Here is a 26,009-nt window from a genome sequence, read left to right on the forward strand (position 1 = left end):
CTCGGCTTTATTTCAATGTTATGTAATTGGTTGAGCGGCATGTGTGTCTGCTGGGAGGAAATTAAACGCAACGATCTCTGACTCAACTCTCTTTCCAGGCAAGCAGAGGAGCAGAGGGTCTGCAGGCGGGGGTAAGGACAAAAACTGTACTCTTATGTGATCCTGTGCATGAGTACTAACGCTTTAAAATGACAGTGCAGCTTCATTTACCTTTCATGGATTCATCGCACTCAGGGAAGTTTGGGATTTTATTTGCAATAAGGTGCTGGTCGTGTTTGCAACACACCTTTGGATAAGTAAATAATGCAATTCCACATTAAGGCTGCACACAACGAGAGGTCGAGATCATGTGAGGATTATAATAATGATATTTGTGCTTAAACTTGGAGACCTTAACCAACAGTCTAATCAGTGGGCTGTCAACTTCTTTCACGTCCTCCGTGCTTTTAATTGGTCGATACTGAAGGCACAAACTATTTAGAAGGTTTTGACTGGCTGGTTGCTTGACAGGACAATATGCCCCGCCCCTTTCTATTCAGGGTCACCAAACAGTCAAACAGACAGGATTTCAAAGCACTTTCTAGGATACTTAATCCTGGTTGTGATCATATGATATTTTATTTCTGAGTGGACTGTTATGAACAAAACAGACAAACTGATGAAGGTCAAATAATTCATACAAATGTCACTCTGCATGAAATATTGACTGCACTACAATCCTGTGTGACTTTTTTTCAAATTATAAAGCACATTGAATACATGCATACATTCTAGTTAAGCAAAGCTAGTAAACTACATGTGTATCCTGCTTACCCTACATAATCTGCACACATGCACACAGGTTAATTCTTTAACCTGTCTAATGTTACAGTTGCATGTTGAAGTCACATCAGTGCAGCTCTGTGCTCTTTGGACTCAGTTTAAGTGTTGAAATGTTTACTTAAAGTGTGAATGAGTTTCAGTAACCTCTCTTGCCACAGATTTTTATCATGCAATTCCTGAACATATGCAAATGTAGCAAGCACAGACAGGTTTTGTCTTGTCTGAACTTTGCTGAGCATATTCTGATGTCAGTTTGATGATTGATGGCGATGGCCTCTCAGGGTTATAAATGCCCTTTAGCTTAAAAGAAGCTGGGACTTCGTTCAAAATGTATGTTGCTTTTGGTTGCACACATTAACTGGACTCGAATACAGTCTGTGGTTTAAAAGCACTTCATAGTCTACATTTTTATTTCCTCTCCAGAACACATTGAGGCGTGAGGATGAAGATTGCAGTGATTGGTCAGAGTCTGTTCGGCCAGGAGGTTTACAAGGAGCTGAGGAAGGACGGCCACACCATCGTAGGAGTCTTCACCATCCCCGACAAGGATGGCAAGGCCGACCCGCTGGGTGAGAAATTTACTGAATTGGAAGCTGCAGACTTCAGCTTTGCCTCAAGTTCATGACTACATGACCAGTGGGGAGGTTGTGGCAATAAGTAAGAACAAATTCAAGTATTGACCTTGACATAAAAAAGGTGCCTTGACAAAAAAGTCCAAACAACTTTCCTCATGATTTTTATCTCCGGTCAGCACTTCTCCAAACTTTTTTTTTCTGCAATACCCCCCCTTTGTTAGATTCCTTTTTTTAGAATCTGGTGTCCAGGCTCCGAAAATGGATATTAATGTTGTGTAGTTTCAAAAATGTGTCCATTGGTGTTAGTATTTGTCTTTGATTCCTTCTGTATGTCCCTAGCATCACTCTGGTAGTACTGTTTGACTATTACTTAACTACTGGTCTCACATGTCAACAAATAAATGTATAGAGCTGAAAACACACAGGGAAATCAAGATAATAAGTACAAGTAGTCATATATGTACTTCTCTTTGTTCATATGAGAAGTGCAGCAGTTTGACTACATACCTAAAATGCTGATTAATGAAACAAATAGAAATCCACATTACAAATCATCTTTAGATCATTGTCTTTGTATGACTATTTGACTTTGATCATTCTTTTCCTGCAGCCACTCAGGCAGAGAAGGATGGTGTCCCAGTCTTCAAGTTCCCCCGCTGGCGTGTGAAGGGCCAGGCCATCCCAGAGGTGGTGGCTAAGTACAAAGCCACCGGTGCTGAGCTCAACGTCCTGCCCTTCTGCTCCCAGTTTATCCCCATGGAGGTCATCGACCACCCCAAACATGGCTCCATCATCTACCACCCCTCCCTGCTGCCGCGCCACAGGGGAGCCTCTGCCATCAACTGGTGAGTGACGACTTACACTTAGGGTTGAAACATATCAACAAGCCCGGTCTCTTACCTGCTGTCTCTGATACACACAGGACACTGATCCACGGGGACAAGAAAGGCGGGTTCACAGTGTTCTGGGCTGATGACGGACTGGACACTGGACCCATCCTCCTGCAGAGAGAGTGTGATGTTGAGCCCAACGACACCGTCAACACCATCTACAAGAGGTTTCTCTTCCCAGAGGGAGTCAAAGGCACAGTGAGTGCAGTGATGGGTGGGGCATTGTGGGTAGTGAGAAACAAGCTTATGAAGTGGTGTTGGCTGAGCTAGGTGCTAAAATAAAAAAGAGAGGAGGTATGGAAAGCAGTAAAATATGTACCAGTATATTTTAAGACTTTTCAAACATGAAACTTAAAACTCCTGGGAGGAGTTTTTAGCTTGTTATTACACAGACTGAAATGAGCAGTGACACCTCAATATGAACGAGGAAAGAAAACAGGACCATTAACAAAATTTACTTTCTGTATAAATATTTTTAATGACTGCAACCCCTGCGAGGGGGTCCGTGTCAGACCAGGTGACCGACCGCATTCTGTAGAACTTCTTCTTTATTTTTTCCTCAGCAAACATTCACAATGAGTGATATGTGTGACTGTTAAGAGGGCAGGAGGACAAAAACACTACTTTTAAGAGATAAGGTTTATCAATTTGTCCACAGGGGTCTCCAAAATCAACAGTAACACAAAGTTCCTCACAGGAGCTTTAAATACAGTTATTTGTGCCTAAGATGATAGAGAGTAATAACCAAGTGGCAACCTCTGGTCTTAAAATATGAAGCCAATGCTGAAGTGCTAAAAACTGCAGTTCATCAAGCGTCCACTTGAGGCTGGCTGCAGAAACCACATACACACCCATTCAAAGAAGACGATCTTTACAGCAGAAATAAACATGTTTACAGCCTGGTACAAAAAAACGGTTTAGATCTGAATAGCTAATTTCTCCATCGGCACACACTGTACGGGGTGAATTATTTTATAACTCTGTATTTTTGAAGATATTAAACTTACAAGTTTTGCCCAAACAATGGCGTGGCTCACTTGATTGACAGGCCGGAACACTGTAGCTGTTAGCAAAAAGCCCGCCTCTTTACCTCACACTAGCTCGGACGAAGTTAGGTTGTGATCAGCATTTCCAATATCGCACCTGCTGACGATTGGCTCCTAAACAGAAACAGATTGGTGACATCATGTCCGTTTTTTATGAAGCCTATGATCATAACACTTAACTTTCTCAAATTATGCATGAATGTGAGTTAAACTTAACTTATATATTTTGATTCATCAGGCAGCAGCACCCTGTTTACTGCTATTAAGTCTGAAAAAGCATGGTTTTAATTCTAGTTAAAACCTGGGCTGTTGTAAGATATTAAATTATATACAAAGGGTTTATGAAGTTATCCTCCAGGAACCAAGACTAAAATTAAGTACAATTAGAAGGGGATGGGGAAAGACAAAATGATAGCGCTCAGAAAAAGAGAAACGATACCACTGCTGATCAAAAGCTAACACTCCTTGTACGGAAATGTGGCCAGGGTGTCCCAAGAGAGAACACAGAAAGGCTGGAGTTAAAGAAGCTCAGTGCCAACAACTACTGTCTCAAAGAAACTTGAAATCACCAAACACTGAAGGAGACCGTGGGGCTTATGCAGACACACACCATGCATAGACCACAAGGCACAACCTCTCACTCCCTCAGAAGGTGAGCTAATGAGTCAGCACAGGAAATTGGAGCCCAAGAGTATATATAAGCTTCTCACACCTGCTCCACATCAGGGGCAATCAGACACACACACTTGACCCTGCACTGTGATGATTACCTCACCAAACTGGGTCCTCCTCACACTTTATCAAATAAATGATTGTATGCACTTGTTAGTAAGGTTAAATGATTAAAGAAGGTCATTTTTCAGATAAAGCAGGTAATTATATCTCAGCATTGTTGATGAACAATAAACAATGGAAACAAAGTAACAAATCCTGTTTACTGAATGAAACTCTTTGATCGTGGTCACCTCTGAGCTCTGCAGGTTTGTTTATGACCCTCAGTCTGTTATCAGTGAGTCGGGGAAGTTTGTTCAGTTTTCTGTGGAGGGAATGAACTTTTGGTCAGAACGATACAAAATACAGAAGTCCAGAGTGTGTAAAGTGACTACAAATCCCTGTCTTCACTCTGACCTGCTTTGGTTATACTTTAACCTGCTTTGGTAATAAAGGGTAAAGTTCTCACAAAGTGACTCAGCAAGTATTTGGACAATGAGTCTGTTGGAGGCATTTATGACTGATTCCTTTTTTAAACTGACTCCTGGTCACAATGACAGATCTGATGTAGGTGAAGAAAAGCAGATAGTTAAATGATTGGATCATGTAAAGGATTGTGTGTCTTGTCTTCCAGCCCTCCTCTATCATATTGAACACTGTAACAGCCTCAAAGATAGCACACTGATTCTGCTTTAACAGCACTGATCTGGTTCCAGGTGGACGCAGTGAGGCTGATCGCTGAAGGGAAGGCACCAAAGATCACACAGCCACAGGAGGGAGCCACATACGAGTGCATCCAGAAGAAAGACAACTCTAAGGTAAGGTTTACCCACAAGAACATCAGAGATGATGAGTGTCCTCTACTTTATCAAAAAGTTTTTAAGAACAGCTTGAAGACAGAATCTGTAAACTGCAAACATGTTAATGTTTAATATGCGAGTGTATTGCTTCTGAAGACATAATGAGAATATATCCTCTGTCTGTGGGCAGATTGACTGGAACCAGTCTGCTGAGGCCATCCACAACTGGATCAGAGGGAACGACAAGGTCCCCGGTGCCTGGGCAGAAGTTGATGGACAGGTAACAGCACAACCTGTTTTTGCTAACAGCAGCAAGTCATTGATACGATATCTTCAATAAGCTGTCTTTTTGGAGTGGAATATTATTGTTTTTTTGACTGTTAACCTCAAAAACCTTTCTTTAGCTGTGGGTGACAATCCAGAATTCATCATAGAATTGTTGTCATCAATAATAAATGCTGATTTTTGTCTGTTGACTTGTAGAAAGTGACTTTCTATGGCTCCAGTCTGGTGGATAATGGCACAGCAGCTAACGGTCAGCCGCTGGAAATCCCTGGAGCCAGCAAGCCGGGCATTGTCACCAAGACAGGCCTGGTGCTGTTTGGCAACGACGGCAAGTCGGTAAGTCAAAAGAGAAGAAGATGTGGACTTTTCTCCCCTCTCACTGGAATAGATTTTTATGATATAACAATAATTAGAGAAAGGTGAAAATGTACTTTTAAAAAATACCTCGAATAACGTAATTACATAACCTAGCGAATCGGGTGTATAAAGGAAAAGAAAAAACTTCCTGTTGGGATTTCACTACCACGATAAGAGACTTTTTTGTAGGTCTTAGCATGATACATATGCCAATGCGATTTCATGAAAGTTTGTTGAACCGTCTTGAGGGGCAAAATGTTTGAAATTTGAAAATGCTTAAAGCACCTTTTATAATTTATTTATTTTAGTGGCTTTAAGAACTACTGATCACATATTCTGGTATCTTTTTATGCAATTTTAAATCCCAAATTTTAGGAAATAAGATGGTAGATTTCTAATCCGTGTGAGACTGATTCATGGAACATGTTTTTTGCACAATTTTTTTAAAGCTTTAAAGCACAAGCGGTTGCAGTCTGTAGTCTAAAGCCTTCGAAAGTTAGAGTTTGACACCAGGCACTTAGGCGTCTTGGACGAGTTGCAATGATGAGTTGTGTTCTTATGAAAGATGGCGTTAAATATATCACTGCTGTCAAAGTTCTCCGTCCTGTGCTCACTTTAGTCCTTCCTTGCAAAACATGAAGCGTTTCTGTTTAAGTGACATTATTCGGCAAAATGTGTCTCAGATTGTGTTTCTAGTATGGAAAAAGAAAAATCTTGTGCAAGAGCAGGAAAGAAAGACAGCGTTTCAAATTGATTTAGACAAAACCTTCAAATCAGCATCTTTTCTTTCTCCATCTTTTGTATTTCTAGTGGCTTAGAGAAAATATCTGCAGGTGATAGCCAAGCTTCAATAAATTCACTGGTGTCACTACACTATCCTTTCCATACACAGTGGTAACTCTGCACTGCTGCATCACATGAATATATGATACAGGAGGAACAAACGATGTGACTATGATGCAGATCTGATGAACACATTTACAGCTGGATGTTTTTCATACTTCATGTATTTTCATGTTCACATAAACAGTTTACAACATTTTCACAACATCACTGAACATTGGCAAAAGAAAAACACAACTGAGGTATATTTATGTACATACATACTGTATATATAAATGTAAAAAACTATATAACAGTGTTGAATAGGTAACACTTGTTGAGAACGATGTGCCACAGGTGTCAAAGTCTGTATGGCGCTCATTAATGAGTTGTTATAAAATCAATTGAAATGAAGTGATGAAAACAACTGGGTGAACCAACATATCAGCTTCATCTCTAACACGGTTTGTTTTAACGCCATAGAGGAAAGATTCAGTGGTGATTGAACAGAGGCTTCAAACATGGAGGAAGTTGTAGTGAAAGAACAAAAATCACCCCTCCTTCAGTGTCATAAGTACTCATAAGACATACAAACAGTACTCCATTGTCTGTATGTTTTTGATGAAGCTGTGTCTGTAGCACCAGATACTGAAGCTGTGTAGCACCTCAAGCTGGTCCTGGCTTCATATTCAGGTTCATAATGCTGTTTACTTGTTCTTTAATCAGACAGATCCTTGATTCACTGAGGAGTGGTTGAGGAAAGCTTTCTCCAGAGTTAGAACAGAAACGCAATCTCAATTTGAATTTTAGGGCTACAGACGGTAAACCGTTGGTCTTTCAGAGCAGAATTACTGCTGAACAATGGTTAACATCTAGCCTGGCTCTGTGCAAAGTTCAAATACACACCTTTCAGCACTCCCTTAAATGTAAACTATGTCTTTGTCTCATAAGGAATTCAAGTCACTGTTTGTTTAAATGTCCAAGGAATGTTGACAGAAAGTAACTTTTGCATTAATGTACATGTACTTTCCAACATCGATATAACAAGGCTAGCTGTCTCCTACTCACTCTTTATGCTAACATATGCTAATCTCCGCCAACTCCATAGGTAAGTCCTCATGTAACACAAAGTTATTGAGTAAGCATCATTTAAAGTTTAGTGATATATACCTTTAAGACTCTTCAGTAAGGTTGTTGTTTGCCTGTTCATGTTACATTTGGAAGGTTTGGCTGGATCTTCAAAGAAACGTTTCATAATTAAAGGAATCATTCTGGTGTGGGTGCAAAGTTAACCACTGCTAGTGTTACAAATTATGTTCTAAGATGTGTTTTCTCCTCGTGTCTGTGAATGCATCATAAATGACATCAGTCCTAGACTTTTAGGCAGGACTTTGACTCGTGGACAGTTTGACGCCATGAACTTTCCGCATGTGTCTCTTCATCAGCAGCCGTTCAGTAAAAAGCTCGTCACACTCCTCACACTTGTACGGTCTCTCCTCTTTATGTTTCGCTAAGACGTGTTTCCTCAGAGTGGATCCTCTGTTGAAGGACTTGTCACAGATGTGACAGCTGAAAGGCTTCTCTCCTGTGTGTGTCCTGATATGTTCAGTCATGTGTCCTTTCAGTTTGAAACACTTCCCACAGAAGTGGCAGCTGTAGGGTCTCTCTCCGGTGTGCACCCTCATGTGGTTTTGCAGATTGCTCTGACAGGGTATGTGTTTGCCACAGATGTGACAGTCAAAGTTTCCTTTGCTCTCATTGGCCTTGCTTTCGTGTGTCTTGAGGTGCCATGTGAGCACAGTTTTCTTTGTAAATATAAGGTTGCATATGTGGCATCGGTATAAGGTTGTGCTGGTCTTCTCTTCTGACTGCTCTGAATCCTCCTCAGGGGTTTGGTCCTGCTCCTGCTCCTGTTCTTGCTCTTTCTGCTGCTCCCTGCTCTCCTCTGCTGCTCTACAATCCTCTAACTGCTGCACCGTTTTGATAAGTTCTTTGGTCAATGAGTCTCCATCATCGCTGTCCTCTGCTGATGGGTGCTCCTCACTCCCATTGATCCACAGCTCCTCCTTCTGCTCCTCGTGCTCCTCCTTAATCTGGGAGGGTCCAGGCTCATCCTCGCACACACTGGGGCTCCACTCCTGCTGTTTCGGAGGAATCTCCTCTGTGGGGGAAGGTGCAGTTGGCTGTTTGGCATCTGAAACGATAGAAACAATCATTTATTACACTTGCAGCACATGATGCAGCAATCAGCGCCAAAATGTTGATCCACACCCATCAGAGTTTTTACCTGTGAGATAAGTTTGGAGCAGCTGCCTCAAAGCCACATCAACCTCATGAAGGGACAGAGCAGTCAATGGTGTGAAACTGCTCTACACTACTGAGAAGGGCTTCAAACTTGTGACTTAACAAAAGTGACACAGCAAGCCGTGAAAACAAACATGTAAGGAGGATACTAGTAAGTAAGTAAGTACGCAAGTAAGTAAGTAAGTAAACTTGATTTAGTATAGCACTTTTCACAGAGCACAGTCACAAAGTGCTTCACAGTATCAATATTGACAATAATATTGGGAATAAATAAAATAATAATGAGAGCAGACAAATGAGTCTTCAGCTGCTTGAAGATTGTTCCACAGAGTTGGAGCCACAAGCTCAAAGGCATGGTCACCTGATCTGAGGATCTGAGGGGTCTACTGGAGATGTAAGGATGGAGCAGGTCAGAGAGATATGAAGGTGCTTGATGATGGATTGCTTTATATGTTACTACGAGGATCTTCAACTGTACTCTGAATTTGTAATGTAAGGACATGACTAACTTGATTGACAGGCGGGAACACGTAGCTGTTGGCTAGGAGGCTCAAACCCTGCCTCTTTACGTCACACTTTTTCAGCATTTCCAAAATGGCTCCCGCTGACGATTGACTTCAAAACAGCGCTCAGAAACAGATGGGTTTGTCACGGATACTACATCCATTATTTATACAGTCCCTGTCTTGGTGTTAGGTCTCTGTTCATAATTGGACATAGAGTACAGTCTAGACCTGCTATGTTTGTAAAAGCTTCTTGAGGTAACGTTTGTTGTGATTTGGCACTAAACAAATTAAGATTGATTGATTGAATAACTGAATTTACCTAATTTAACTGTAGGAAGTTGTAAGCCAGCCAGTCCTTGATAGCATGAATACAGTTCTGTAATCAGGTAATGTCAGTATGATTTTGAGAAGTGAGTGGGATGTACTTCTGGGTATCATCAGAGTAACAATGGAGGGAAATGTTGAGTCTGGATGATTCTTCCTAATGGGAGCATGTAGAGACTGAAAAGGAGTGGGTCTAAGATTGAACCCAGGGGAACCCCGCATGCAATATTTGCCGTTTTGAAATATGAGTTACCATTGAAAACAGGGAATTGTCTATTTGAAATGAAGGAATTAAACTAATGAAGAGCAGATCCGGAAATGCCAACCCAGTGTGACAGGCAATTGAGGAGGATTGCAAGATCAACCATGTCAAAAGCAGCACTGAGGTCTAAAGGGATTAAGATGGAGCATTTACCGGCATCAGCAGCACAGGGGAGGTCATTTGTAACTCCTAAGAGAGCGGTCTCTGTGCTGTGTTGTTCGAGGAAACCTGACTGGAGTTTTTCAAAAATGCTGTTTTGGGTTAGAAATTGGAATCCCTCTTTAACCATGTCCCTGAGGATAATAATGTGCTTAAAAAGTGATCCCAATGCACAGAAAGTGTGCTTGTAGGCAAACAAACAGTTTGTAGGAAACTGAGTGTGTTTGTACAAGTGCTTGGCAATACGACACTTTTATGATTCGAAACAATACCGACTCCTTTTGGCAATTTATCGATTTTCTACACTCGATACTGTCAGTGTTTTTGTTTTTTTTAATAAAATGCAACGCTTGAAAGACAACTCCCATGGCAAATACTGTTCATTTAACAACTTTAATATGCAAATCTTTTGGTGGCCTTTTTCAAAACAATGAAATAAATTTAGAAAAACACAGAGAATTTAAATAGAGGATGTTATTATTAATTATTTATGAGTGGAAAGCTTAAAACAGCCTCTTCCCCATGACTACTGTTAAAATGACACGGGGGCTGTTGGTACAAAACTTTGGAGTAAGTTGCGCTTTTATTTCACATTTGTTAATTAGTATCGATATTTTATTAGAGCAATCGATACTCAAATGAGTAGTGCGAGTACCGATATATCGACACCACAGAATCGATGCGCCCACCACTAGTTTGTACCACAAGTGAAATAAAATTCACTGTACAGATTTAACGTTACTTGTTAGATTTAAGTCACCACTAGTGCTTTAAATATCTCATTGTTGGTTATTAGTATCTTCAACAAACACTCTTACGGTTTCTGTTACTTTCATTGCCGTGGTTTTATTCCTCCACTAATTCCAACACACTCTGCCTACGATCACACAACATAAAAGCATCAAGCAGTGCTTGCATGTATTGTATTTATTGACAGTGACAGTTCATCACAGGAATACATAACAAGAATAAATACGAACCGACCAACAAATTAGTCTCAAAAGAACTAAGGCAGACTTAAAACAAGTGCAACTGTCAATCAGAGTTGACGAACACAGTGCAAAACAATTTAACATAAAATGAAGCCCTTGACACACATTGAATCTGCATGTGTCACTACAAACACTTGTTCAAGTCCAGTAATGTAACTATGTGATAGGTGCTTTAGTGTTTTATCACATCATCTCATCAGGAGCGTCTGATCAGTGTGAGATGATGTGTTAGTGCAGTGGGTCATAAGTGCTACTTTAGGAGACATGTACGTGTGAATCCATTTAATGTAAAATCACAGAAGATAACCACAAAGAACGACATCTCCCTTTAATGAAACCAAGGAGCTGCTGCCTGCTCTGAGCTCCTGCCCTGGATCTCACACAGGGTAGATGACGTCATGGACCGTCCTCAGGTGTCGCTTCAGCAGGACGAGCAGGGGGAAGCACTGGCTGCACTGCATGCACTTGAAGGCATTGTTCTCCATGTGTTTGTTCCGGGTGTGTTTGCTCATGGTGGAGGATCTGTTGAAGCTCTGCCCACAGATGTAGCAGGTGTACGGTCGTTCCCCAGTGTGAGTCCTGATGTGTTCTTTTATGTGGCTTTTCATTTTGTATCTGTTGCCACAGATGGGACAGGCATGTGGCTTCTCGCTGGTGTGTGACCTCATGTGGATCATCATGTGGCTCCTGCTGTGTGTGGTTTTAGCGCAGAGGGAGCAGGTGAACGTCTTGCTCCTGAACTTTGGAGACAGTTTTGTTGAATGAGTTGCGAGGTGCCACTTTAGCTCCATTTTGTTCTCAAAAGGCTTACAGCAGATGTTACAAAAAAACACGTCTTTCTTCCTTGGGTATGGTGAAGATACTTGAAAGGATGGCAGGGGCTGCTCCTCATCCGGCATTTCATAATTGAAGTGCTCTCCCACTGTTACAACGCGAGCTAGGCCATCTAGATCTCTGTATTCACTCTGCCGTCCAACTATCAGAGAACGTGCTGGGTCATCTTGTGTCTCCTCTCCAACTTTGACCATATGAGTCAGCGAGTCTGTAATGCTGCAGTATGGTGGACACACAGGTGTCTCCTCACACCTGGCCCAGGGTTCAGTCTGTTCTTCTTTTAAGGGCAGGATGTCTGGCTCCTCACTGGGAACACATTCTCTCTGTATCTGCTGCTCCTGAGGACAAACCTCCTGTGTCGGTGCGGTCAAATCAATCTGTCTCGCATCTGTAACAGTGGATAGGAAAATGTTTTTGGTAGCAGCTTGAAAAATAACTTCTTTGATCACACATGAACTAGACTTTGGGAAACTTGAATGATCCCCAGCGGTGACGTTTATCTTAACAGCAGCAGAGAAATCCAAAGCAAGTCATGGTTTGAGAGCAGTGAGTAAAGCCTTTAAAGACGCTCAGACACAGGCGGACAGAATTAAGCATACATGTGGTGGACACTTACTGTGACCTGTTTATTATTTCACCCCAAAAAGATCCACTGAAATTAATGTGATCCACTAAAGTAAAATATCTCAACAAAATCTAAAGTTGAACCAGATGTGTTTGATGTCAGACGTAGAATCATAAATTTCTGATACTGAGGGGTGAAAATCACAATCATTTTGGCCTGAATTATTATTATTTGTTATTTTTTTTTAAGTTATGTTTTTGGGCATTTTTGCATTTATTGGATTGGAAAGCTGGAGATAGACAGGAATTGTGGGGAGAAGAGAGTGGGGGAAGACATGCAGCAAATGGTAGAAGCTGGGAGTGGAACCTGCGACCGTTACGACCATATACTGTATGGACAGTATCGCTCCGCCTTTTCCCATTGTGCGGTTTAGAAGCCAAAATATCTTGTTCCAGAACGCTGCCATCTTGTAAATTTTCTGCAGCCAGAGTCTGAATTTGTGTTTCCACGGTTAGAGCTCCACCCCATAGCGTACTGCCCGAGGTCCTGCAGAGTTTCTCTCTACGGCAGCTGTCAATCAAAGTAACACCGGATGTAAAACCCTGTTTTTTAACCTCTAATAACTAACAAAAAAGAAACTTTTCAGAAAAAGTGGCCTTGAACAAAAAACAGTAACATTAATAACTACATATCACCACAGCATACGGATGTGAGAAACATTCGTACAATGTGAATTTATTTTTTAAAGTTTGACAGCAGCCCCATTCAAATGAATGGGGGAGACAGAGTTTTTGACCTATACTGCAGCCAGCCACTAGGGGGAGCAGTTTTTGTGGCAGCCTCACTTCGAGTTGAGGGAGATGACGTCCATTTTATATACAGTCTATGGTTACGACGAGAGCTATAGCCTTCGCATACGGGGCGTTCGCTTAGCCTGCTAGCCTGCTTATTTAACATGGAATACTCCATTCAAAATACTGCATGTTGGTACTGCAGCAACCAAACAGAGAGGAATAACTCAACTTGCATTCAAAGCACAATTTTACATTTGGTGGTTCATACAGAAAATTCAGATTTAACATACATGCAAATTGTGACTGTTCTTGAGCTCCTTGACTCCTTGCATGTTGTGGGCAGAGCTACTAATGTTATTGATTTATGAGCAGTCATGCCATCCACACGGTTATGTGACAACAAACTTTCAGGGTTTAAGGTAGTCTTTTTTATCCCTATGGGAGGTATCACTTTGTTCATTAAAGCTGGGGTTGGTAATCAGATTTAGATACACTTTTTGTTATACTGGTTAAAATGATCTTTATGTCCTGATGGCAATCATTACATGATGTGTTCTTAAAAAAGAGCGAAGAAAAGCTGCTATCTACAGCCGGAGTAAACCTGGAAAACACCAACCAATCACTGTTTTTTGGGTGCCAAAATTTTAAACCATTCAAATCCCGTCCTGCCGTTCTGCCCGCCTCCTGGGCGTACATTTCCCCGGCGTGTACTCTGAGTCCCCGTCTCCTGCCGCTGCTTCCCCTGACTCTATTTACTGCCCCTCTCGCTCTACCTCGGGCCTGTCCCCTCTGACCCAATGAAGTGCTTTGCTCAGGACTGTAGTCCGGTTCAGAGTCTAAAAAGCTTTCACCACGGGGGCTCTGACAAGCAGAAAATGTAGATGTTGTAGCGTCCGTCCAGACACTGTAGGGATGACAAGCCGATTCGTGAACACGTTGAGTTTCAATAACCGGTCACTGTCGGCCGTGATCACGCCAACCAACAAAGCAACAATCAATGTTTGAATGAATGAAAAACTTCTCCTCTTGTCTCTCCAGCTCACACACTCTACACCTCTCCTGATGCCTTCACTAACCGTCAACACTGTAGGAATTAAGAACATCTACACTGAACACGTTTAACAAACAGTAGAGCTGTTACAGTATTATATGTGTTATAACTTTTCTCCTGATATCGTGCCACCAGTACAACTGGATAATGCTAGAATGACAGTTGTGAGTACTAACAGCAGCCATATTTGTTTGTGTTTTTAACTTTCACTATGATAATGTTTTGGTGAGGACCGGTTTTGAATCAGTCACCATCATATGGTCGCAAGGGGGGGGTGGCGTTTTGGAGGAGCTCTGAGGGAGGAGGGGAGGGGTTAGATGGAGTCATGAGGAAATGCTACATTCAAATTCATGCTAGTTTTCCGAGACTACCAACCCTAGCTTTAAATGAGGAATAATATATAATTATGTTTAAAGAATACAGCACCATACTTATGAAGTTTGAGTCAAATCAAAAGATAATTCATGCTTATGACTGGAATCCATTTTTCCCAAATTCCAAATTAATTTCCCAAAGTGTGAGTCAGGAACCCCTGGGGGTCGCGAGACAACAATGGGGTGTTGCAAGATGTCTTCCAGATTATTATTATTTTTTTCTAAATTTACTTATTTTACCCATTATTACAAAAATATAGACACAAAACAGTAGTTACATTTGAAATAAAAACCTGCAAATAAGTACATTTCATTAGTTTTCTGCCTTTCTTTGTTGCCAGAGGACTCCTAAAGTTAGGGCTAGGGTTAGCTAACAGTTGATTAACAAAACGATCAGTAGCAGCAGGTTAATTCACAGCAGCACAGGAAACACAGCCATGTGTGCATGTAGGTAAACTCATTTTGAAGTATGAAGCAACATTTAATCACTTCGAGGGACAGTGGGTGTCACAAGTCTTTGGCACCTATATTTTGGGGATCTAGGGCTGAAAAGTTTGGGAACCCCTGATCTAACACACTGGTGTGATAAGATCCTCCGCAGCTTTGTGTCACCCTTCAAGTCAATCATGCCTTTTGAGGAAAGGTGTTCTAGACCATGACAGGGAGGTAACCGGTCTGACACTCCATACAGTGTTTGTCATAATAAAACAATAAAGATGCATGGTAGCTGGATACACTAATGTACTTCATGATTTAGTTACTGTATGTGACATCAACATGTTGTTTGAGCAAATACATCAACACTATAAAATATCACACTTTAGTGAAAGCTCATTAACATGCAGGTAAGACACTTCTTAATACACTCTGCATGCAGCCATTTATTGATTTAATGTCAGCAGTTATGACAATAAATAAAGACAAAGTGGCAGCAGCTGGTAAACATTTCATGGCTGAATGTTGACCCCCCAAACCCCTACCTGGTAAATAAGCTTTAACTTCATGCAGGTAACATTTACTAGTCCCTGATGTGGCCTTAATCATAAACCCAATTAGATACACGCAATGAGAAAATTAGTATGAGTGCGGTTTTTTAAATTCCTACCATAGACTGTATTAAATATGGACGTAGTATCTGTGACGTCACCCATCTGTTCCTGAGGCGCTGTTTTGAGGCCAATCGTCGGCAGGAGCCATATTGCTGTCGAGCAATTGTGATGTTAAGAGGCGGGCTTTGAGCTTCCTCGCCAACAGCTACAGTGTTCCCGCCTGTCAATCAAGTTAGCTGTGCCTCTCATGGGAAGACTAGTAATCTCAATATCTTCCAAATTGCTGCGTTATAAAAAAAAAATCACCTCCCGTACAGTGTGTAGCGATCAAGAAATGAGCTATCCAGGCTACACTCGTTTTTTGTACCAGCTCGTAAACATGTTTATTTCTGCTGTCTTCTTTGAATTGGTGTGTATGTGGTTTCCAGTACTTCCGGAGCCAGCCTTAAGTGGATCCTCATTGAACTGCAGTGTTTAGCACTTCCACATTGGACTCATATTTTAAAAGCGGAGGTTGCCGCTTGATTACTACGCATTTAGTGGATGCGTCTCACCACAATAGTGAAAACTAAAGACTCTCCCTACTCACTGCCAACTTTTCCACCATCTAAATTTGTGTTTGAAAGTTGAATTAATTATTATTCTGTGTAGACTTTATATCCTTCAAATATACAGTAAACTTACATAATATCACATGAGAAGTTTTGTTTGTAATATTTAGTAACAGTGAAATAACAGTATGATGGTTAATGGCCTGTGTGGCTCTGAGTACACATAGTCTGCTGTAATGTTGATAACTGTGTGTGTGTTCTGCACAAAGTGATGCATTAGGGGACAGGTCTTGTGATGTTGTGTTATTAAGCAGCACTCATAATAGAATGTCTCTTGTCCAATCTGATTATGTGGTCGGAATGAATGTCCCATGTAAAGTGGTCATAAAGAATTAAAAAAAATCACCATAGTTTGAAGAAAGAAAATCACATCAGGTCTTTAATGTTAATAGCTATCATCTTTAATGTAATTCTTATTTGTTTTGTTTCCACTTGTCTGGCACTAATTAATAATACAATATTATTATTTTATTATTATTGTTATTATACACGTAAAATAAGGATATAATAAACCCTTAATCTTATTTTGAAAGTCCCCCGGAAGTGCAGTGATGGTTTATTGCCTCCTCTCATCATTAGCCTGACAGCAGCTATCTTTGCATGCTAACGCAGCACAGTGCGCAGAAGCTCAGTGCGCAGAACACAACACTGTTACACTAAACGCACCTCAGTGTTTCTGTAGTCATCATAATGTGATTTATATGCCCGGGGTTAGATGCTGTTAGTTCATAGAGAAACATACCTGCTCTGTGCAGTCTGATCTCCGGTTTGTAGACCAGATCCAGCAGGCGCTGCAGCCTCTGGTTCTCCAGCTTGGTTCGGTAGACCTCGTCCTGGTAGTCTATGATGGTTTTCTCCACGAACCCGTAGATGTCCACCGCTGCTGCGGTTAATCTGTCCGTCAGGAACACGTTGAAGGACTGGAGCGTCGCGTTAGCCATCGTGCAGCCAGCTGTCTGCTCTCAGATGAACTGTGTACCAGCCAGCTTCTGTCAAGAAGAAACACTGTTTAACCAGAGTCAGAGCGCCACCCAGTGGACTGGACTGGGTATTATTAAAGATTAAACCAGTGAAAGAAACTAAGATGCTACACCAAAAGTAAATACAGAAAAGTAAAACAGAATAAAATATTAAAATGCTGAGAGATAGTCTGTAAAAAGAAAAAAAAAACATAAGATAAAATCAAATTAGTACCTAAATAATAATGAAATAATACAAAGTAAATACAAAGCTTAAATTAACTGAACAAATAATATATGTGTGTTTATCATGATTTAAAACAGGACAGTATACACTTAGAAAGCGACTTAAATCTGAACTAGATAATAAATAAATAAATTAAGTGGGATGGAATAAGACTTATAAGAATAAGACTCAGTATAAAGTGAGACTACAAAGGAAGGTCTTGAATTTGAATAGTGCTGCATTTATTATCAAATTAAAACCTGCAGCAAATCCCAGCATTGTATTTTATCTTACATATACTTTTGTCACAGACCAGTTTCTGTTACACTTCGCTTAATTTAATGAAATGTTATTAATGTTGTTATTACTGAGAAACGTTCATGTACTCTGAAATAGTACTAGATGTGTATTTCTATTGACACTTTTTGAGCTCACTCTAAGAGGAAATTAATATAATAATTACTTCAATAATAATTAATTAATATTATTTGTTCAGTAGTTAAAATGTGATGCTCTCCCTCTCTGCAGCTGTTGGTGAAGAACCTTCAGTTTGAGGACGGGAAGATGATTGCTGCAGCTCAGTACTTCAGTGCAGGGAGCAGTGCCGCCGTGGAGCTCACACAGGAGGAGAAAACATTTGCTGAACAGATGAGGGTAAGGTCTCCGCTCCTCTCCTTTTGTATTCTTGGGAAGCTGTTAAAACTCTTACTGAGAAGTTGCCAGCGGAATATGTATCTGTTGCTTGTTGAGTTCTGACTCCATCTGTTTCCTTACAGGCAGTCTGGCAGAGTATTCTGACCAACGTCAGTCATATTGAAGACTCCACTGACTTCTTCAAGTCTGGTGCTGCTTCTATGGATGTAGTCAGGTAATTAAAAAGTGTGAAAGAAAAAGTTAACATCATGAATGGAATTTATCTAGCTTTTCTTGTTTACTGTAAGGGACTTTTCTATCCGCAGATGGTCTAAAAAAAATCACAATATTATATGAATGTAATCACGAGTTTACCATTGGAGATGATGACAGAACTTCAACTCTCGCTGCTGAAACTGAACTGAATTAAACATTAAAGTTATTAATAAAAACATGCATTGGTTTTAGAGGATCAAGGCATATACATAAACATATGTATATATAAATTAAATATGTATATAATATATATATATATATATATATAATAAAGAATATCATTTAAAAAAGATGGTAAAAATGAAACCTAACCTTATGACCGGCATTTTTGGCAGGGGTCAGGGCCAACCTAGAACCACGCTCAGCTACGTCATGCAGATCCCATGGTTACATACAAATACATTTAAATGCAGTTCCATCTTAGCATAAAAAATGTTGTCTCCAGTCGTAGATTTGCAGTCATCTGTTCCGTTGTGTAGACCTTCTTTAGTCTCTGTTTGCACTGAGCAGTTTTTGGTGGCTTTGTGTCCTTCCAGTTATTAGTTATCTTTTTTTTTGGCCATCAACAAAAGTATCCGCATTTTGTACCTCTGGCCATATAAACCTCTGGGTAAAACTACCAACAAAAATATCAGGGGATCAGATAAATGTTTCCTGCAGTTTCTTGCCAACTTGAAGTCTTCTAGTTAATAATGTATCCTAGTTGCACTGGGTTTTCAACTCTTTGCATCATAATACACCTCTTTCGAGCAGTTTTAGCAGAGTTCTTAAGTAAAGTCTCACAGGATTGACAGCGTAATTATAAAATCATTGTTGTTAATAGTAAACAAGCCAAAAAAGGACTGAACACCCAGCAGCAATAATAAATCTAAATAATGAATATAACCCGTAATATTTAACCATCAGGAACACCACTTAAGCTACATCTCTGTCTGCAGGCTTGTGGAGGAGGTGAAGCTGCGGGCAAGTACCTGCCAGCTGCAGAACGAGGACGTCTACATGAACACAACTTTCCAGGAGTTCATCCAGATGTGTGTCCGGAAGCTGAGAGGAGAGGACGATGAAGAGGAGTTAGTCGTTGACTATGTAAGTGCATTTTGCCTTGTGTTACAAATCAATAAGGACTATCTGGACCCGTGTTGACTGTTGTCTTGTAAACTTGTACACTTTGAATCCTCAGGTGGAGAAAAGCATCAACAACATGACCATAAAGATGCCTCATCAGCTGTTCGTCAATGGAGAGTTCATTGATGCAGAAGGAGGAAAGACATACAAGACCATCAACCCCAACGATGGCATGGTGAGGATTAAAGGAACACTACTGCAGGATACATTTTCTGGTTTAAGTTCTATCTAGAGCATGTGGCTCCTCCTAAACTCTTTCTTTTGTTAATCTTGATATTTATATTTTCAACGCCATGAACTGGACATGTTTTTTGGCTTAAAAATATGACGTTTAGTGGCCGTTATAAGGGGCATGTCACAATATGAGACAAAAATAAAATAGATATTACTGACTTCATCAAGATTTTACTTTAGAAGACGGAAGTAGAACAAATGTTCTCTGTGGTTTCTTTGTGTCATTCTGTCTCTGTCCGTCCTGCAGGCCATCTGTGACGTGTCTCTGGCTCAGATAAGTGACGTGGATAAGGCTGTGTCTGCTGCTAAGGAGGCTTTTGAAGAGGGGGAGTGGGGCAAGATGAACCCCAGAGACAGAGGCAGACTTATCTACAAGTCAGTGCACTGGTTCTTACTAAACTTAACTCTACTGTACTCTATGCTATGTTCAGTGTTGACCTAAGCGATTGATGAAGCATAATTTTATCGTCTGAATATTGGTAATAACATTAGTAAATGAAGTGGTTCTCTCATCCATGCATTCATAACCTCCTGGCTGGATTACTGCAATGGAGTCCTGTTCGGGGTACCCAGCAATGCCCTAGACAGGCTCCAATATGTGCAGAACTCAGCTGCCAGGGTTTTCACACATACTAAGCCCTGGCAGCTCATCACCCCCACTCTCATGCACCTCCATTGGCTCCCTGTTAAGTACCGCATCTTCTATAAACTCCTCCTCCTCACTTACAAATCCCTGCATGCCCTTGCCCCCAAATACCTGGCTGACCTCCATCCCGGAACCTATGGTCTTCGGACCTGGGTCTCCTCTCCATCCCCCGGACTAAGCTGAGGTCTTGAGGAGACGGAGCCTTCAGTGTGGTAGCCCCCACTCTGTGGGACTCACTCCCTCCCGACATCCACAGCGCCCCAACCCTGGACGGTTTTAAAAAAGCAGTCAAAACGCACGCTTTCCTCAAGGCCTTTCCCATTAGCTAGTGACCTTGGGTTTCTTGAAAGGCGCTATATAAATCCAAGCTATTATTATTATTATTATTATTATTATTATGATTATTATTATTATTATTATTATATTTTTAAATTATTATTATTATTATTATTATTATTATTATTATTATTGATAGCCCAAGTTTATAATCCATTATCATCTGTGTATTCTGGTGATTCTTTGCTTCTGTGCAAAATAAGAAAAAAGAAATAATCAAACATGTATAGACGTAGTCCACAGGTCAATGACCCTGCGTTTCCTCTGCTTACCCACACACAGGCTGGCTGACCTGATGGAGGAGCACCAGGAGGAGCTGGCCACCATTGAATCCATAGACTCTGGAGCTGTTTACACCCTGGCCCTTAAGACTCATGTGGGCATGTCCATCCAGACCTTCCGCTACTTCGCTGGCTGGTGTGACAAGATCCAAGTAAGGAAGTCCTTTTTAAAGCCCGGGAGCCTGTATTTGTGTCAAGCTTACACAGTACTTACATAGCAGCTTAGGGTCAAATCAGCAATAGAATATAGATGAATATATGATAATGATTTACATCTTTTCACAGGGTAGCACCATCCCCATCAACCAGGCCAGGCCCAATCGTAACCTCACCTTCACCAAGAAAGAGCCAATAGGGTGAGAGATGGATGCATGTTTTTTTTTATTGTGTTGTATGAGCTGGCAAAACTGATTACATGAAATGGGTTAGCTGTGATTATCTAATGTAAACTATTTCTCTCTGCAGAATAGCACAAGTAAAAACCAATTTTTGTATAATTAGCAGACAAGTGTTGGTTATAAGTCAGATCACTTCTCTTTCATTAGAGTGTGTGCCATCGTGATTCCCTGGAATTACCCTCTGATGATGTTGGCCTGGAAGACAGCCGCCTGCCTGGCAGCTGGAAACACAGTCGTGCTCAAACCTGCTCAGGTAAGCTCACTGATCTGTTCATGAAGACTAAATGCAAATGCCCATGTGCTGGTTAAAGACGTTTCAATCAGGGAATGAAAAGAGAGCAGGAGTCTGTCACCTCTGTCAGCTCTGTGAAGCTGTGATCAAGCAAAGCAAACCTTTATTGAGTCTGCAGAAACGAACAAGAAAAGTATGGGGTGCTGTTTCTAAGTTGTGCACACTGAAAATGACTACAATTCTCCACATTAATCTCCAAAACGTCATAAAAATGAGAGTGAATTTTTAAAATCACTTTTTTAGCACATTTATATGAATATTTATGATCTTCTTCACATTTAATTTTGTTGTGAAAAATATATTAAGTTAAAATCACTGTTAAATCCAAATGCTAAATATAAATATAAATGTTAAATATACATATAAGTGTTAAATATAAAATAATGTTCAACGTTTATTAACAGTATTATTATCTTATATATATTTGTGAGAAAAAGAAATGTGAAAAAGGTTACAAATATTGCTCTAAATGTGATAAAAACGTAACTTAAAAATGTGTTGTGATATTTCCAAGACGTTTTGGAGCTAAATGTGGAGAAATGTTGCTGTTATTTTCAGTGTGCACAACTTTATGAACGGTGCCCCATAGAAAAGGTTTGAAGACGTGAAAAAACAAGCCTAAGAAAATAGAGAGATCTACCAAATAATAAATCCACATTTCAGTAGATGAAATAAAGAAATTAAAGGAAATGGTTGTACGATTTTTTTTTCCTACTAGAAATTATTTTTCAGTGTTTGTCTGAATGATAAGAAAATGTTGATTGTAGAAACATCCTGCTTGCAGAAACATTTTGTCAGACCAACTTGACAGTTTTCCTGCTAGTTCAGCTCAAAGCAAATGATCTGTTTTCAGGTAACTCCTCTGACAGCGCTGAAGTTTGCTGAGTTGGCAGCAAGAGCAGGACTGCCCAAAGGAGTGGTTAATATTCTGCCAGGATCAGGTGAGATCATCACATTTCTCTGAGTGGGACGTTAAGTTTGTTTTCATCATCAGATTTAGCAGCTAATCCAGTTTGTTATTGAAGAGTTTTAATTTCATCCTTTTCTTGTAGGTGCTCTGGTGGGTCAGCGTCTCTCTGACCATCCTGATGTCAGAAAGCTGGGCTTCACTGGTTCCACTGAGATCGGTAAACACATCATGAAGAGGTGAATGATGCACATACACATACACACAACACTGAATCCCAATCTTACTGTATCGTACTCATCTTTGTGTAAATGTCTTCTCTTCTCTCTAAAGCTGTGCAGTCAGTAACGTGAAGAAAGTTTCTCTGGAGCTGGGAGGGAAATCTCCTCTCATCATTTTCGGTGACTGTGACATGGACAAAGCTGTGCGGATGGTGAGTTCATGTACAGGAGCATGTATTTAAAGTTTCAGTAGTTTCAGATGTAGAATCATGGTGTTGTCTGCATGTTTCAGGGCATGAGTTCAGTGTTCTTCAACAAGGGTGAGAACTGCATCGCAGCCGGTCGCCTGTTTGTGGAAGAAACCATACATGATCAGTATGTGAAAAGAGTGGTACGTGCTGCATTTCTCAAAATCACAAATACTCTTCCTCTTACCCGCTGAGACTTTCTGAGCCTTCAGCATGTCATGTCTGTGTTTTTCTTATTCACGTTTGCTCCCTCAGATGGAGGAGGTGAAGAAGATGAAGATCGGTGATCCACTGGACCGCTCCACAGACCACGGCCCTCAGAACCACAAGGCTCATCTGGATAAGCTGGTGGAGTATTGTGAAACCGGCGTCAAAGAGGGGGCCACTCTGGTCTGTGGTGGCAAGCAGATGCAGCGAGCAGGTAAGACTATGTTATTGAACTGAAGCCCAGTGGTGTAAGAAGTCTCTGTGGTTTATCTTTAATATGGTGTGACTCATTAAATGTCTGCTTCCAGGTTTCTTCTTTGAGCCCACTATTTTCACTGACGTTGAAGACCACATGTTCATCGCTATAGAGGAGTCCTTCGGGCCTATCATGATCCTGTCCAAGTTTAAGAGCGGGTACGGCTTTCTCAAGATTACCTCATACCTAAAACTGTCCCAGATCTCTTCTTCACAAACACTGACTTGTTTTTTCTCTCCTGCTCTGTCACTAACTTATAGTGACGTGGACGATGTGCTGAGGAGAGCCAACGCCACAGAGTATGGCCTGGCGTCAGGTGTTTTCACAAAGGACATCAGTAAAGCTCTGTACGTCAGTGAAAAGCTAAATGCCGGCACAGTTTTTGTCAACACCTACAACAAGACTGATGTGGCCTCGCCTTTTGGAGGCTTCAAACAGTCCGGCTTTGGGAAAGACCTGGGTAAGAACAACAGCTGCTGTCACTGAGTTATTGATATAAATTTGTACATTTATTGTAACTTATAGACACTTAATATTTATCAATCAATCAATCAATCTTTATTTATATAGCACCAAATCATAACAAATGTTATCCTCAGACTCTTTCCAAACAGAGAAGGTCTAGACCGTACTCTATGTCAAATTATGAACCCAACACCAGTACAGGGTAGGGCTCAGTCTTACCCCACCTTAATCCACCATTGGGCATTGCCGTCACAGTGTATAGCTAGTTACAATGGCTAGGAAAAACTTCCTTTAACAGGCAGAAACCTCCAGCAGAACCAGACTTATGTTAGACAGCTATTGCCTCGACTAAACTCGGTCGAGGCGACTGAGTTGGGTCTGGAAAGAGGGATAGAGGATAAGATCCAGTCCCATCTTACGGACAGGACTCAATCTGATCTCATCTTAATCCACCATGAGCAGAGCACTTTGCAGCATTTAGCAACAGTGGCAAGGACAAATTCCTTTAACAGGCAGAAACCTCCAGCAGGACCAGACTCATGTTAGACACACATCTGCTTTGAGGACACTCTGATGTCTGAATGCTGAACATGCAGCCAGAGCCGTTCACTCTTTGTGTAGACAACAGGAAAACGAAATACAGCTACCTCTGTGCTGTTAAAAGGTAACACAGTTTGTCTCTTAAGCTCTCTAACACCATGATGAAGAAGCAGCTCCAAACTTCACTACATGCGCAGGTTTATGTGATTGTAAATGCTGTTTGAACTTTCTTACTTGTACAAAATGTAGAAATAGTATCAAACAAACAAAGCATCTGAGCTCTACTGAGGCACCAACTCTCTGGCTGCTGCTGATATTATAATGCATATGACATTATTATTATTATTATTATTATTATTATTATTATTATTATTATTATTATTATTATTATTATTATTATTATATTATGTCATATTACACTATTATTGTTGACTAAAACTGATCCTGGTACTATTATATAGTAATTTTACTATTATCTTTATCTTAATACAGTCATATTATATACCAATATTTATTTATTATATTGCTTAATCTGTCATAACCAAACCATAATCACACCATGTCAACCTGTCACTACTGAATCTTTTTTATTATTATTATTTTTATACTACCTTTAATTACCACTATTTACACCATTTGTAACATTTGTATATATCTTAGATTTGTATTCTATTTTTATTTATCTATCTTTATTTTATGTTACTTATTTAAACTTATTAAACTGAATTTCCCCCAGGGATCAATAAAGTAATATCTTATCTTATTATATTATGATAATGTTATTATTATATTAAATTCTTACATTCAATTTCTCCCTTAATCTGGTGTATCTCAACCCCAACACACCTTCTTACTTTGCACTGTGCACAAAGAAATTCCACGTTTTATAAATGCTAAAATAGCTGACCAACATATGGTTATTCAGTTACAGACTGGGCTACATTAAATGATATTACTCCCCTCCATCTTGTTGCTAATGTTCAATGTGTTTGATTTCGGTTTACATACACAATATAGGAAACACATTTTTAATTCTATTGCTGGATAAGTACCAATTTTAAGTTTGTGATAATTAAGATCCGCACTTACTGTCTGTATCTATGTCTGTCACTCAAACAGGACAAGAAGCTCTCAATGAATACATGAAGACGAAGGCAGTGACCATCGAGTACTGAGTCGAACACCGGAGAGAGAAGCAGGATGACGTTAGCTCCCAGCAATGGATGTGAAACAAGAGAGAGAAGAAAAGAGGGATGCACATGGTCATGTGGATGGAGTGATGTTGTTTCATCTCTGTTCTCTCATTAGTGACTACTGACCGTAACACTGTATCTTAACATGATGAGTGATCACATTAGCCTGTGAAATTGTCCTAAAATCTTAATTTTTCAATAACATACTTCTAACCTATTTTGTAACAAGTTTTATTCTAACTATGCAACAGAGGTATGTTTAAAGGTAGCCCAAGTGATATCTGACACCGTTTTGTAATCTCTGTCACAGAATATTTTTAACAGATTGCATCATTTTCTAATATGGCTTACATTAGGTCAGAAAATCCCACTGATATGTAACATTTCTCGTTACAGTTTTTGGTTAACAATGAAAACAAGTTGAACACCCCTA

The 26,009-nt window shown here is 40.3% G+C and overlaps 2 protein-coding genes across 4 annotated transcripts; one reads left to right on the top strand and one right to left on the bottom strand.

Annotated features, from left to right (window-relative positions):
- Positions 1 to 26,009, top strand: aldh1l1 (aldehyde dehydrogenase 1 family, member L1). 2 transcript variants are annotated; one of them, XM_034681486.1, is made up of 23 exons: positions 1 to 131; positions 1,246 to 1,391; positions 2,008 to 2,242; positions 2,320 to 2,485; positions 4,761 to 4,862; positions 5,035 to 5,124; positions 5,328 to 5,465; positions 17,847 to 17,972; positions 18,095 to 18,186; positions 19,166 to 19,313; positions 19,408 to 19,527; positions 19,834 to 19,961; positions 20,851 to 21,001; positions 21,135 to 21,205; positions 21,395 to 21,500; positions 22,393 to 22,480; positions 22,592 to 22,685; positions 22,780 to 22,879; positions 22,960 to 23,058; positions 23,171 to 23,336; positions 23,431 to 23,536; positions 23,639 to 23,838; positions 25,503 to 26,009. In XM_034681486.1, the coding sequence occupies exons 2-23, from the start codon at positions 1,265 to 1,267 to the stop codon at positions 25,556 to 25,558; spliced, it is 2,709 nt and encodes a 902-aa protein (XP_034537377.1). In that variant the 5' UTR covers positions 1 to 131; positions 1,246 to 1,264; the 3' UTR covers positions 25,559 to 26,009. The 2 variants fall into 2 exon arrangements, with proteins under 2 accessions (XP_034537377.1, XP_034537386.1); XM_034681495.1 differs by lacking the exons at positions 1 to 131; positions 1,246 to 1,391; positions 2,008 to 2,242; positions 2,320 to 2,485 and adding an exon at positions 4,525 to 4,611.
- On the bottom strand, positions 6,476 to 17,175 carry LOC117811308 (zinc finger protein 22-like). 2 transcript variants are annotated; one of them, XM_034681512.1, is made up of 2 exons: positions 16,876 to 17,175; positions 6,476 to 8,502 (listed from the first exon to the last, which is right to left on the bottom strand). In XM_034681512.1, exons 1-2 carry the CDS (start codon positions 17,072 to 17,074, stop codon positions 7,688 to 7,690), a joined length of 1,014 nt encoding a protein of 337 aa, XP_034537403.1. In that variant the 5' UTR covers positions 17,075 to 17,175; the 3' UTR covers positions 6,476 to 7,687. The 2 variants fall into 2 exon arrangements, with proteins under 2 accessions (XP_034537403.1, XP_034537395.1); XM_034681504.1 differs by lacking the exon at positions 6,476 to 8,502 and adding an exon at positions 10,776 to 12,077 and having other exon boundaries at positions 16,876 to 17,161.

The sequence above is a fragment of the Notolabrus celidotus genome, chromosome 1, assembly GCF_009762535.1.
Source record: "Notolabrus celidotus isolate fNotCel1 chromosome 1, fNotCel1.pri, whole genome shotgun sequence".
Lineage (NCBI taxonomy): Eukaryota > Metazoa > Chordata > Actinopteri > Labriformes > Labridae > Notolabrus > Notolabrus celidotus.

Excerpts from the sequence above, each read along its gene's own strand:
- aldh1l1 (XM_034681486.1), top strand. The coding sequence starts at position 1,265 with ATGAAGATTGCAGTGATTGGTCAGAGTCTGTTCGGCCAGGAGGTTTAC. Across the intron at positions 19,314-19,407 it reads AGGAGTTAGTCGTTGACTAT|GTGGAGAAAAGCATCAACAA; the intron begins GTAAGTGCATTT and ends TTGAATCCTCAG. Across the intron at positions 23,537-23,638 it reads CTGTCCAAGTTTAAGAGCGG|TGACGTGGACGATGTGCTGA; the intron begins GTACGGCTTTCT and ends ACTAACTTATAG.
- LOC117811308 (XM_034681504.1), bottom strand. The coding sequence starts at position 17,074 with ATGGCTAACGCGACGCTCCAGTCCTTCAACGTGTTCCTGACGGACAGA. Across the intron at positions 12,078-16,875 it reads GATCAGACTGCACAGAGCAG|ATGCGAGACAGATTGATTTG; the intron begins GTATGTTTCTCT and ends CCACTGTTACAG.